General features: G+C 44.4%; 1 protein-coding gene across 1 annotated transcript in view; it reads left to right on the top strand.

Annotated features, from left to right (window-relative positions):
* The first annotated feature begins 244 nt into the window (after positions 1 to 244).
* The window catches only part of CUNH16orf45 (chromosome unknown C16orf45 homolog), a 206,589-nt gene continuing 193,467 nt past the window's right edge, over positions 245 to 13,366 (top strand). The window contains exon 1 of the mRNA XM_018564213.1: positions 245 to 584. Within this exon, the coding sequence (XP_018419715.1) occupies positions 467 to 584 (118 nt within the window). The 5' untranslated portion in view covers positions 245 to 466. The remainder of the gene's footprint in view (positions 585 to 13,366) is intronic.

Here is a 13,366-nt window from a genome sequence, read left to right as displayed (position 1 = left end):
TTAAAAATACATAACTGAAACTAAAAACACAAAAGCAAGCACACATATGAAAACACAGTAAATGTATCATAACGTATTCTCTGCTATCAGAGAGGATTTCCTTCTCAGTGACGTGTACTGGCAATATAGCATCATTTGGAGCACCTCAGTAGGTGATAGGTTAAACCCGTGTCCCTTCCTGCGGTACCCAGCGCTCATGAAGCCCGGGGCTGCGCATGCGCACAACATACTTTCTGCTTCTCTAAGCACCGTAGGGATGCGCTGACGTTGCAAGACATCCTTCCAGCCTCCCCCCTTAAAACCTCGCTGTGGAGCTAAGAAGAAGACATGAGGATAGAGTAAGTGGGAGCAGGCACAGTCCTCCCTCTTCAGCCACCCACCTATCACCTTTCAGCCTACCCAGCATCCATACCAGTGAGGAGACTGTACCAGGGGAACTCAGTAGAATCAGAAACACCGCGCAGCAATGCAGACATCCATGGAGTTAAAGAAATCCATCTCTGCCACCTTGGAGACAGATAACCCAGTGAAGAGCTATGGAGCAGTGGAGGAAACTGACTGGAAGGCAGGGGGGCTGGGGAGAAGTAAGTAGCGCTTCTTGTATGCACTGCTCTATTTGGAATACACAGGAGCAGCCTAACTGGCCGTTCTGTTTGTTCAGCAATAGCTCTGCAATGACTTGTTCTGAATTCGATGCATTATATGTGCTTTAACTGCACATGTGATATGTGGGCACTTAAGCAGAGGGTGTCTTTCTGGCTAATCAGCTTTGGTATAGTCTGTAGAGATCTTTAGTTATCATTTGTTTGTTATTGATGTCAGGATCCTGAGTACTATAAAGATAGACATTAGAATTTAATTAAGTGTTTACCTTATTTGGGGTAATTGCACACACTGGGGTGAATTTATCAAAACTGCAGCAGACAGAATCTGGAGCAGTTGCCCATGGCAACCAATCAGCTTCTCTCCTCAGTTTGTTCGGTTAAGCTTTGAAAATGAAAGATAGAAGCTGATTGGTTGCCATGGGCAACTGCTGCAGATTCTGTCTGCTGCAGTTTTGATAAATTCACCCCAGTCAATGTGCTTTGTATTGACATGTGTAAATATTATCACGCTGTTTCTAAGGCATAGAGGGGGGAATTTATCAAAACTGGAGCAGACAGAACCTGGAGCAGTTGCCCATGGCAACCAATCAGCATCTCTCTTCAGTTTGCTCAGGTGAAATTTGAAAATGAGAGAGAGAAGCCGATTGGCTGCAGTGCCAATCTGCTCCAGTTTTGATAAATTCCCCCCCGGAGTATTTTAAATGTGGTGTATACAGGCAAGTTACTGTTGCTGACAGCTATTTATGTGTAGAAAACCTGACACATATGTTATCACTGATAACTAGCAGACCTCTAAAAGAGTGGAAAATGATTAAAAGCCATGCCCATTAAATCAAATAATTTTATTTTCTAATAATTTATAAAATGTATCTTCATGTTTAAATGTTTATTAGTTTTAGGCTGGACTAATATAACATCACTAATAAATAGTGGACTTCTAAATAGTGGAAAATTATTTAAACCAACCCTATCAATTATTTTTTTTTAATGAATTTATAAAATGTTTATTAGTTTTTACATTATAATTATTTTTATTTTAACATTTATATATAAAATAAATATGACAAAAAATATTTTAGTTAAATATTAAATTCTATGCATTTTTTTCTTTTTAGGCTAAACAATGGCATTGGTGTGTTTATTTAAATTAAACTATTATATTATTGATTAGAATGGGGTTTATGGCCAATGTAAGGTAAAATCTTTTTTGCTTCAGATATTGGCCATTATTTTGTTTTTTTTTTGTTTGTTTTTTAGATTTGTTTGAAATTGGTTTATTGTAATGCAATGCTAAAACAAAGTTTTCAAGCCAGGTCTGATCACAGCATTTCTCATATGTGTGAGAAATGCAGTGCTTTAGAATTAAATGGGTCAATCCACACAAAATTGATATTTCAATTGTTTGATAGATACTGAAGAGTTAAATCACCAGATATGTCAAAATACCCGAACAATCTGATTGGATACAGGCATTGTTCAGGTGCTTTGACAGCCAGCGGGCCGACTAGCAAGATACTGATACTGAAGCTTGGCCCAGCGGGAGATTTCTCCATCCACACAGTTTAGAGTAGATGGAGTAATCTGTGGCACTTTTTCCATCTGACCATAGAAAGTCTGCAGATAATCTATAGGTGTATGGCCAGCTTTAAGGTGCCCATACACCTGCCGATTATCGTACGATAATTGCAGGTGATCCCATGATCGTACGATAATTGGCAGGTGTATGGGCAGCGTGCAACCTCTTCTACTGTAAGTTCGCACGACATTCGTCTTCCGAGCACGCCTGAAAACCTGCCGAAAAACGTAAGAATCGTACGATTATCGTAAGGTGTGTGGAAGCCGTGCGACCTCTACTACTGTAAGGTCGCACGACTTTAAACTTATGGACATGTTCGAAAACCCGCCGAGCATCGTACGATGTTCGGCGGGTGTGTAGCATGTTCGTAAGATAAAAGCCGGACGGGCCGGTGTGCGCAAGCGCACACTGCCCGTTTGGCATTGCGGTCATCGGAAGCCCGCCCCTCATCGTACTTACGATCATCGCAAGTACGATCTGCCTATGCAAGATAGGCAGATTGTACGTTTTTTTTAAGTACCTTACAACCATCGCGAAGTCTTGCGATGGTTGTAAGGTGTGTGCCCAGCCTTAGTCTAATATCTCTCAGGGACTCTGCTGCTGGGATCTATGCACTTGAGTTCCCATGTCTGCACACCTGCTGCATCAATCACAGGAGTCTCACTTTCCCTGTTGGTTTCTACGGCATGGAGATCTTACTGTTGGAGCATCCAAGACATAGGTGGGAATTTATCAAAACTGGAGCAAACTGAATCTGGAGCAGTTGCCCATGGCAACCAATCAGCATCTCTCTTCAGTTTGCCCAGGTAAGATTTGAAAATGAGAGAGAGAAGCTGATTGGCTGCAGTGCAAATCTACTCTAGATTTTGTCTGCTCCAGTTTTGATAAATTCCCCCCATATTGTTTTTCTCAAAACATAGTAAGTTCCATGATCCTGAAAAAAGTAGGTAAAGCATCCGGGGAAATCCTTTGTGACAAGACAAGGCCACCCCAATAAAACAATGCAAACAGATACTGTGTTGGCAGTGCCCATCTGATGTTTACGTTCAGGGACCATTTAGATCTATCCACATATGTTATGATGGTTTAGGCAGGTATGTTGTCATGCATCAACGTGAGTTTCCTGTATGCATTGACTTGCATTATTGATGTGTGTTGAAGTGTTTTTTTATGCATTTTTTAATGTAAGATTTGGAGCGGATAGAGCTAACAGCCATTGGCCAAGGTGATACCTGTTGCCAATGCATCAAACATTCATTTTGAATCGCCATTGACTTCTGTGGGCCTCCAAATGCACCAAAAAACACAGAGAAAAATGACATGTCGTATTTTTTTAAACACACTGCGCTGCAACCCTGAGATGAAAACAGACATTATTTTTCGAATGTCGTAGTTGGACAAATTTTTAGGGCGTTGCAATGCATGTCTTAAAACACAGCGTCAGTCATAATTGCAAGACATACCTTAAGATGCATATGGGGATTATAGCACGCTTCAGACATAGCTGTTCTGTGTCAGTCTCACTTTTGTCAATAATAAGGTGATCCTCGAGGGCTTGTTCACACCAAGCGCGTTCCAGGAGTAGTGACGAGCCCGCCAGGAAGCTGACAGCGCCGCAGCGCCAATCACAGGTAGTGAGACATTTCCCGATCTCTGCAGTTGCGGACCGGGATAATGTCTCAGTACCTGTGATTGGCGCTGTCAGCTTCCTGGCGGGCTCAGCACGTGGAGCTGCGAACACGCCCGAGCCCATCACTAGCCAGGAGCAGAGCAGTTACACACCGGATCAGAACTGCATCCAATGTATTCCAATGGTATTTTGGGCTCTGGTTCACACCGCAGCGTTCAGTTCCAGAGCATGTAACAAAAACTGCAGCAACCCCTATTTTACATGCTCTGGAATGCATGCAAACGCACTGGAACGCACTGAAAGCCCATTTTAGTTTTTTTTTAAACGGCCATGAACGCGGCAAAAAATGCAGCAAAACACACTGCACTGCGTGTGCAGAAACTCATGCAGATCTGGTCTGCATTTGGTGTGAACAAGCCCTGAATGATCCTGCTTGTGATGCTAGAACATACACTGCTGTCTCCTTGCTGCCTCTCATATACAGAAAGCTTGGTGCAAAAATGGAAGTACAAAGACATTAGTCACTCACCAATCAGATTCAAATCTCTTATGGAAGTTTAAATGTAACAGGTGGTGCAAGAAGCAGTGAGAGAGGAATTTACAAAGCAGTGTGTGTTCCTGGGTGCAATTAGGGTTGCCACCTTTTCTTCAAGCGAAACCCGAACACTCTAGCGAAGCGCAGACATTTTTGGGGACAAATGAATTGCGGGTTATTCATAAGTAAATAGCGTCACCCATTCATATGTAAATTTCACAGTCCAGACTATTTTCAGTGGGGGGCCAGCTAGCTCCTATCTTAATTTTGGTTGCCCCTGTCTGCCTGACATCTTGTGTCCGGGTATCTGCTGCCATGAAACCCGAACACAGCATTCAAAACCCGGACTGTCCGGGTGAATCCTGGACAGGTGGCAACCCTAGGTGCAATGGATTACAAATAACTCAGGTTAAGGTGACCTGAGTGAACTTTTTGAAGTAAGCACAGTTGCAGTTTTTGCGGGGTAGTAGCAACAACTACGTGATAGCTTTTCCTTGTTGTCTTGAATTAAAGAACTTTGGGCAAACAGAAAATTTAACCTTGCAGTGGGGCTACCCCTGCACTGCAAGGGTTGAGTGCCCATATTGTCTGGGGGGCTCAAATAAATCTGTCAATGGACCTGCATAAAGGTGCCAATATACCTTACGACCATCGCAAGACTTTTGTCTTGTGATGGTCGTAAGCTTATTGAAAGCTCGTACGATCTGCCCATCTTGGACGGGCAGATCGTACTTGCGATCATCGAAAGCCCACCCCGCTGAGGGGCGGGTTTCCGATGACCGCAGTGAGGGGCGGGCTTCCGATCACTGCAAACGGGCAGTGTGCGCGTGCGCACACCGGCCTGTTCGGCAGTTGTCGAATAAGCAGGCCACTAACTTACCGAGAATCGTACGATTCTCGGCGGGTTTTCAAGCCTGCTTGTTCAACGGAAGACGTGCGATCGTACAGTAGAAACGGTCGCACGCCTTCCATACACTGTACGATTCTCGTACGATCGCGGGATTTCCCGCGATTCTCGTACGAGAATCGTACAGTGTATGGGCACCTTTTAGACATGAGGACATTGCATACCCAAGGCAAAGGTGAGTGATGTCATTCCTGAGACCGAGGATCAGGTGAGTAATACAGCTTTATTTGACCCTCCTGGACAAAATGAGCACTTCACCCTTGCACTGCGGCGGTAGCCCCAGTGCAAGGATAAGTGTTTCTTAACCCAGAGCTCTTTTTATTATGTTATGTTGGCATTACATGAGGACATCTGGTTTTAAAATCAAACTCTCGGAGAGACTTCCCTTTATTCGACAATCATATCCACACTTTCATGTGTGCTGGGAGATTTCCCCATTACTGACAATGAGTCAACATATGGAAGTACTGGGTTATCTTTGATCAACTCTGCTTCATTAGAAGTGATAAACAGAATGTCTAAACAATTTGAACATACCTGGTTGCTGGAAGCACTTGTTTTTAAAGGCCCACCAAAAGATTAGTCATGATTAGAAATGAGCTCAGGTTCGGACCAAACTCAGTGTAAACCTGAGCTCCTCTGAACATGGATGGGCCATCCACTCAATCAGCTGTGGGCTGGGCATTCCCTGCCCTGCACATAAACATAAACAAAGCGTGAGATGCTTTTGCCAATGTCACTGACCTTAAATGGCCATATAAGGCCCATCCCTTTGCTTATATGCAGCTGTGAGTGGGAAATGCCATGGCTGCAGCTGATTGGGCAGCAGCAGAAGGAGCTTTTTTCTGTATTTGGAGGAGTTCCTTTCCTGTATGGAAATACTCAGGCTTGGACTGGGTTTTGGTCTTAACCTGAACTCATTCCAAGTCATGACCTACATTAGAAACAAGCATTGTTGTGCAGACAACCTTCATACTATGCAACATTTGCACATGTACAGAAGGATTAAAGAAAAATTTGCACAGGGATAAGTATACAGGCTGTCAATGCTTGCTGGTTTCCAGGCTAAGGCAATGACTTCAATACAATTGGAGTCTTGAGCCTGAGATGTTGGCAGACCAGAACTATGACTTTGCTAGCGACTTGCATGAAAAAACAGGGTTCTGCTTCAAATACCACCTCCCCCTTATGGTTTAGGTTCATCTTTACATATTTTGCTTCACTTATAAGTAGGGCTGCGGAAATTCTGCGATTAATCGTTAACATTTTTGTTCGATTAAAATGCTTTTGATCGCTAATGAAAATACTCACCTCTCCGCCGGCTTCCGAGAGTCCCGTCGGAGATCCGGTGACGTCACGGACATCGGCGTCACCGGACTCCTCCCCCCTTCCCCAAGTGGCTCCGGCGGCTAACGAAGGGAAGGGGGAGGAGTCTGTTGACGTTGATGTCCGTGACGGCTAACGAAGGGAAGGGGGAGGAGTCCGGTGACGTTGATGTCCGTGACCTCACCGGACTCCTCCCCCCTTCCCTTCGTTAGCCGACGGAGCCACTTGGGCCGGTGAGTTTGCCCAAGAAACTTGTTCTGCCCTATCAATTTTTAAATAGGTTATACGTACATGTAAAGGGAACATCACTGTGCAGCCTGCCAATTTACATCGAACCTTTCTTCTACAATCTTCCTAGCTGGTCAGTGTGCCCAGAAGTGTGGACCAAACTCCAAAGCATTGGCCTATACACATACAGCACAGCAATGAAGTACAGATGTTCCTCACTTACCGACTTACCTGTTTTGCGACCACTCGCACTTACGACGGACCTCCGACCTTCCGCGTCAGCGTCAGTGCGACGGGTCGCCGGCGGAAGTGACATCCCACGATCTTCACTGCAGGTCTCGGTAAGTATTTCCATTGCCGGATGTACAGTACACTGTTCGGTACTGTACATCGGCAACGCTATACAGTACTGTACTAATGCAGTATAGTACTGTATAGAGTTCCTCACTTAACGACCAATCCGTTTAACGACCTGGTCGTAGGAACGGAACTCGGTCGTTAAGTGAGGAATACCTGTAATAAAATGAACTAGGATCACACTAATCCAACACGTTATTATTCTGAGTTGCCCCACTCAAACGGCGGCCATACTGAGTGGGGCACGTGAGATTAATAACGTGCTGGATTAGTGTGATCCTAGTTCATTTTATTACTTCATTGCTGTGCTGTATGTGTATAGGCCAATGTAGTTGGATCTGTATGTGCGTTATAAATAATCGAAATTAATCGATTAAAAAAAATTTCGATTAATCGAACACAAAAAATGTAATCAGTACCAGCCCTACTTATAAGGTTAAAATATTCTGTTAAGATAGACATGCCATAGTTCACACAACATAGTGTAAATAGTCTAGAACAAAATCTTGCCTAGATAAAATCTATCTAACTTTACAAACGACCTAGAAATGTGTCTTTTATTTCTAGGCTCTGCTATTTTATTTTTGTATATCTGCTATGATATTATTATGAATCTTTTTTTCCATTTGCTCATTTTACATTATGTAATAAGTACATTACACTTTCTTGTATCTTAAATGTTGAACGCTATTCTACTGTTGGCCCATGTGGGCTTGATTGTGTGGAAGATGATGAAAAGGAATCACCAGTAAAGAGTTAATGCATTCCTTCTACATATTTAATCAGGCTATTTTAAAGGAAATTCGTTAATTTCAGAACATGTAGAATGGTGAGTCATGCAGAAATGCAATGTTATAAGCTGACTTTAATGATTTACTGTGAAATTTTACACTATCAACAAAGATGAGTGAATAATGGAAACCCTGCTCTGCCAGTGGTTCGGCAGCTTAGCGCCGTATGGCAGAAGTATAGGTCTTAATGCATATGGCAAGGCAAAAGAAACCCATTTAGTACATATATGTAATACATGCACATTTCCCCATGTTTTATCCCTTTAAACACAAGTACAGAAAAAAAAAAAAAAACTTGCCAGAAACATAGTATGCCCCATCTTTCTGTTTGACGTGACAGTGTGTGTTGTCAGAGTTGCCTACTTAATTTCTGATGTATTACAAAGAACACAGGCAGGAATTTTTGGCATTTATTATTTAACAGATTAGCAGACCAAAAGGGAGCAAACAATAAGGAAGCAACAAATTAATGTTGAAATTTACAACAGTGAACTATTTGTAATCAGAATGTACTTTCTTGAACTTAGGTTTGCTGGCTTAGAGGTACCAATAATGGGGGCTTTGCTGGCTTAGAGGTACCAATAATGGGGGCTTTGTTATGTGCCAACCCCCTCACTATAAAAGGGTTAGGTTCGCAGGAGTCATTTGTCATGTGTTGGAATAGTTTACAGAGAGCTGACAGTCTCTGTAGGAGGGGATAGTTGCTATCAGGGGCGGACTGACAACACATGGGGCCCCCGGGCAATACAAGATTATGGGGCCCTCTTGTGCTCCGCCCATATACAAGCCCCTCCCACAAGCCCCACCTGCATAAACATTCTTGTGTTACTGAAATTTTTTCTCTACACTATTTTTCAAATAGTGGGTCAATTTTACTAAAAGATGAATTTGCGGGGAACTGGTACGAGAATTTCAGAATCTAGACCGATATAGGCCATTGGCTGGAAAGTGAGCTAAATGGCAGAATGCTTGGCAGACCTCAGACCACAACCAAGGCATGGCAGACTTCAGGCCAGAACCAATACATGGCAGAACTCAGACCAGAACCAATACACGGGAGACTTCAGACCAGAACCAATACACGGCAGACCTGAGAGCAGAACCAATACTCAGAGCAGATCGCACTTGCGATCATCAAAAGCCTGCCCCGCTGAGGGGCGGGCTTCCGATGACCGCAGTGAGGGGGGCAGGCTTCCGATCACTGCAAACGGGCAGTGTGCGAGTGCGGCAGTTGTCGAACAAGCAGGCCACTAACCCGCCGAGAATCGTACGATTGGCGGCGGGTTTTCAAGCCTGCTTGTTCGACGGAAGACGTGCAATCGTACAGTAGAAACGGTCGCACACCTTCCATACATTGTATGATTATCGTGCGATCGTGGTATTTCCCGCGATTCTCGTACGATAATCGTACAGTGTATGGTCACCTTAATGGTGGAGTCATGAACACTGACCTGAACTGAGGCAAGTGAGGCCTGCAGTTCTTTGGATGTTGTTGTGGGGTCTTTTTTGACCTCTTGGATGAGTCGTTGCTGCGCTCTTGGGGTAATTTTGGTTGGCCACCCGCTCCTGGGAAGGGTCACCACTGTTCCATGTTTTCGCCATTTGTGGATAATGGCTCTCACTGTGGTTCGCTGGAGTCCCAAAGCTTTAGAAATGGCGTTATAACCGTTTCCAGACTGATAGATCTCAATTACTTTCTTTCTCATTTGTTCCTGGATTTCTTTGGATCTCGGCATGATGTGTAGCTTTTGAGGATCTTTTGGTCTACTTCACTTTGTCAGTCAAGTCTTAAGGTGCCCATACACCTTACGATTATTGTACGATAATCGTATGTGATCGACTTTTCGTACGACAATAGTAACGTGTGAATAGAGTGCCCGACCGATAGTACTGTACAATCGTACGACTTTTGACGGTCAAGCACATTTGAAAACTTTGGTCGATCGTACGATGTTCGCATGGTTGGTGGCATTTTCCGTCCGACAAAAGTCGTACGATTAACGCTGCGCATGCGCAAACGAAAATAATTTCAGTCAGTCAATTACCGCAAGTCGTCCAGGTGTTTTTTTAAAACTGCTGCTGATTGAACCTTTCGATAATCGGGGCAGGACAGTTCGATCATCGGACGAAAAGTTTCGTCCGATAATCGTAAGATGTATGGGCACCTTTATTTAAGTGATTTCTTGATTGCGAACAGGTGTGGCAGTAATCAGGCCTGGGTGTGGCTAGAGTAATTGAACTCAGTTGTGATAAACCAGAGCTAAGTTATGTTTTAACAGGGGGGGCAAACACTTTTTCACACAGGGCCATGTGGGTCTGAATTTTGTCTGCATGTTGTGTTTACTTGTGTTATCTTTGACTCATATTTAAATTTGTTTGATGATCTGAAACATTAAAGTGTGACAAACGTGCAAAACAATGAAAATCAGGAAGGGGGCCAACACTTTTTCACACAACTGTATATGGCTTGTAGGACTCTGCCTTTAGGCTTTCCTGCCATGTTGGATATATCCCTAATGTTAATTTTTTACTATGGGGATATGCAGAGGCGTAACTAGAACCTTCAGGGCCCAGGTGCAATAAACCATGAAGGCCCCCCCCTCCCATGGCACCACAGGGTTAACAGGAAGGCTGCCGAGGGGACCTCCGGCAGCCGCTTGTTTAAAATTTTAGTGCCGGTGTTCTGTCAAGAACGCCGACCCAGTATCTGCGTTTACGTACAGATGGGATTAACGAGGAAACCGGCATTTATTTACAAAGTATTCATTTGTAATTGTTAATTGTGTCCGTTAATAATATACCATCCATGGCAGTAAAAGGTGGAATATTATTAACAGTCACAATTAACGATTTAAACGAAATACTTTGATAATAAATCCCGGTTTCCTCGATAATATTGGTCTGTGCGCAAGCGCAGATGCTGAGGTCGGCAAATTCGACTACGTCGGCGTTCTCGACAGAACACCGGTATCTGCGTTTAGTATCGGGGCATTTTCATGAGTGTGAGTACTCGTGAAAATGCCCAGTATTGGCACTGGTGTATCCCTACTTAAAAATATAGTGCATTGCTGGGACTTGTAGTCCTACATAGTTGGAGCTATTCTGCATTGCTGTATAATCATCATACAGCAATGCAGAATACCACCAGCTATGCGGGTCTACAAGTCCCAGCAATACATTATAATAAAAGTCGGCTATGCAGAATACCACCAGCACCCCCCCCCCACCCCCACTATAATGTATTGCTGGGAATTGTAGTCCTACATAGTTGAAGCTATTCTGCATTGATTCCCCCCCTCTGAAAAGTCGTGCGCTCGGTCATGGACCGAACACCCGACAGTATCAGGAGAGAAAGGAGGGGACCCGGCGGCATACCTTATCCCGCCAGGTGACTGTCCCCTCCTCTCTCTGCCGGCGTCCATCACCAAGATGGCAGCCAGCGAGTATCAGAAGAGTGCCGCGCATGTGCGATTGATGTCTTCGTGCACCCGCGTGGTGACATCACGCGCATGCACAGTGGTGAGTCGGTGGGGCGACACCCAGTAACCGCTCCGCGTGTCACCCATCCTCGGGACGCCCCTGCAGGTATGCAAAATACCCCCCACACACACACGCACTTCCCCGCGCCCCCCTTCCCACTCCAGACTTACCTTTCCTCTCCTGCAGGGCCCTCTTCCGCGTCTCAGCGGCCAGGGGCGGAGCTAAGGGGAGAGGATCCTCACACCAGAATGTGTTGCCCGGCGGTGTCTGCAGCACATTCTACGGGACCAGTGACAGCCTCTCCATCCCTGCCGCACAGCCGACCCTACATGCTGCGGTGTTTTTAGATACTGTTTTTATACTTTTTTTTAACTACTTTTCCAATAATGCAGTGACATGCTGTAAATAAAAGGCAGCGCACGAATGGATGGTCAGCAATAATTTATTGCTGGGTTTCAATCACCCCAAACTTAAAAAACAAAAACACAAACAAAAGAAAATCCCACTATATCTTTAAAGCATAACCTTGCTTAAATGAAGTGATTAGTGCCCTCAAATCAACTATAAACTAAAAGAGAAGACCCTGATTAGAATAAGGCACTGAAGGGGGTTATTATCAAGGGCAATCAATAAAGCTTATTGCTGAAAGGTTGTTTGGGATCAGTAAAGATCTGTATGCATGTGCGGGTTGCATAAAAGGTGATGCACACTACTAATTTAATTCACAGCACTGTCAGTTCTCGCGCTGAGCAGCCATTCAAAATATGCTGCCTGGTGCCGGATGTCAGCTTGACGGTGTAGCTAAGGCTGCAAGGGAGCTCCATCTATACGTACATTGCTTACAGCTCCCTGGCGTGTCCTGTAGAGGTGCCTGGACTGGAGTCATGTCACATTTGGTTCCAGGCACCTCTACTATGGATGGAGCTCTATCACAGCACAGCAGCCCACACTGGACCCCAGGCTGAGGATCCACTTCAGTTCTCGTAAGTTAGCGAGACTGGGTGGATTTTTTAAAAATTACATTTTTTTGGGAGTGTGTATGTGTGTGTGGGAGAACGTCTGTGAGATTGTGGTTGTGTGTATGTTTGTCAGTGTTTTTGAGGGCCCATTCACATTACTTCAGTACATTAATTGCACAGTCCCATGCGATTAACGTACTGTACCACACAATTGCACCTACCGTGCGTTCTGGCATTGCCATTTATTTGAATGGCACCCCAAATGCATCTCCAACCCACAGTTCTATCGCCTGCATCGGTGCGCGTGGCACAGCAATGCCATGTGTTCCATTGCAGTGCAACTTGGTTCACAACTTAATGACCAAGGATAAATGTGAATCCTGAGGTTACAGAGGTTGAGAACCACTGTTCTAGCAGGTACAATGCACTGATTCTATGGCTGCTCTCAGCCACTGCTCTTATCAAATGAGTTATCAAATTCCCACACCTTAATGGCTGCTGTGATGCTCTAACCAGCGTTAGAGGCTGTGAAGGGCATTATGCGTCAGTGGCAAAATTTGCCAACCATAGATTTACAACAGTCGAATTATTTTGACCCAAATCCAAATCTTATCCCTACTAAAGAAAGACTGAAGGGCGACTGTCATCTACACTGTAATAAAATTTCCTGGAGGAGCAGCTCACAGTTCCCTTTCTGCCTAGGGCCAGGTTATGTGCAGTTAGAGTCATCTGCCCTGTAAAACAGAATAAAGTTTTATTCATAGAAAGGGTTATATATTTGTAAAAACGTTTAAAATTCTGTGGCTATTATGGATACACATGGGGATTAGTAGAAACCAAGGGGTCTATTCACTAAGCTGCCGTAGGCAGCCGAGTGATTGACCGACTTGAAGCGAAGTGAGCTCGTCGGCTCGGCTGTTCTGCCCGGTCCCTCTGTGGGACCGGGCAGAAACGAAAAATAGTTTAAAAAGT

This window comes from Nanorana parkeri, unplaced genomic scaffold (assembly GCF_000935625.1).
Source record: "Nanorana parkeri isolate BGI_ZX_2015 unplaced genomic scaffold, ASM93562v1 scaffold736, whole genome shotgun sequence".
Classification (NCBI taxonomy): domain Eukaryota; kingdom Metazoa; phylum Chordata; class Amphibia; order Anura; family Dicroglossidae; genus Nanorana; species Nanorana parkeri.
The sequence above is the reverse complement of the archived record's forward strand: the minus strand, read 5'-3'. Positions and strand labels throughout refer to the sequence as shown.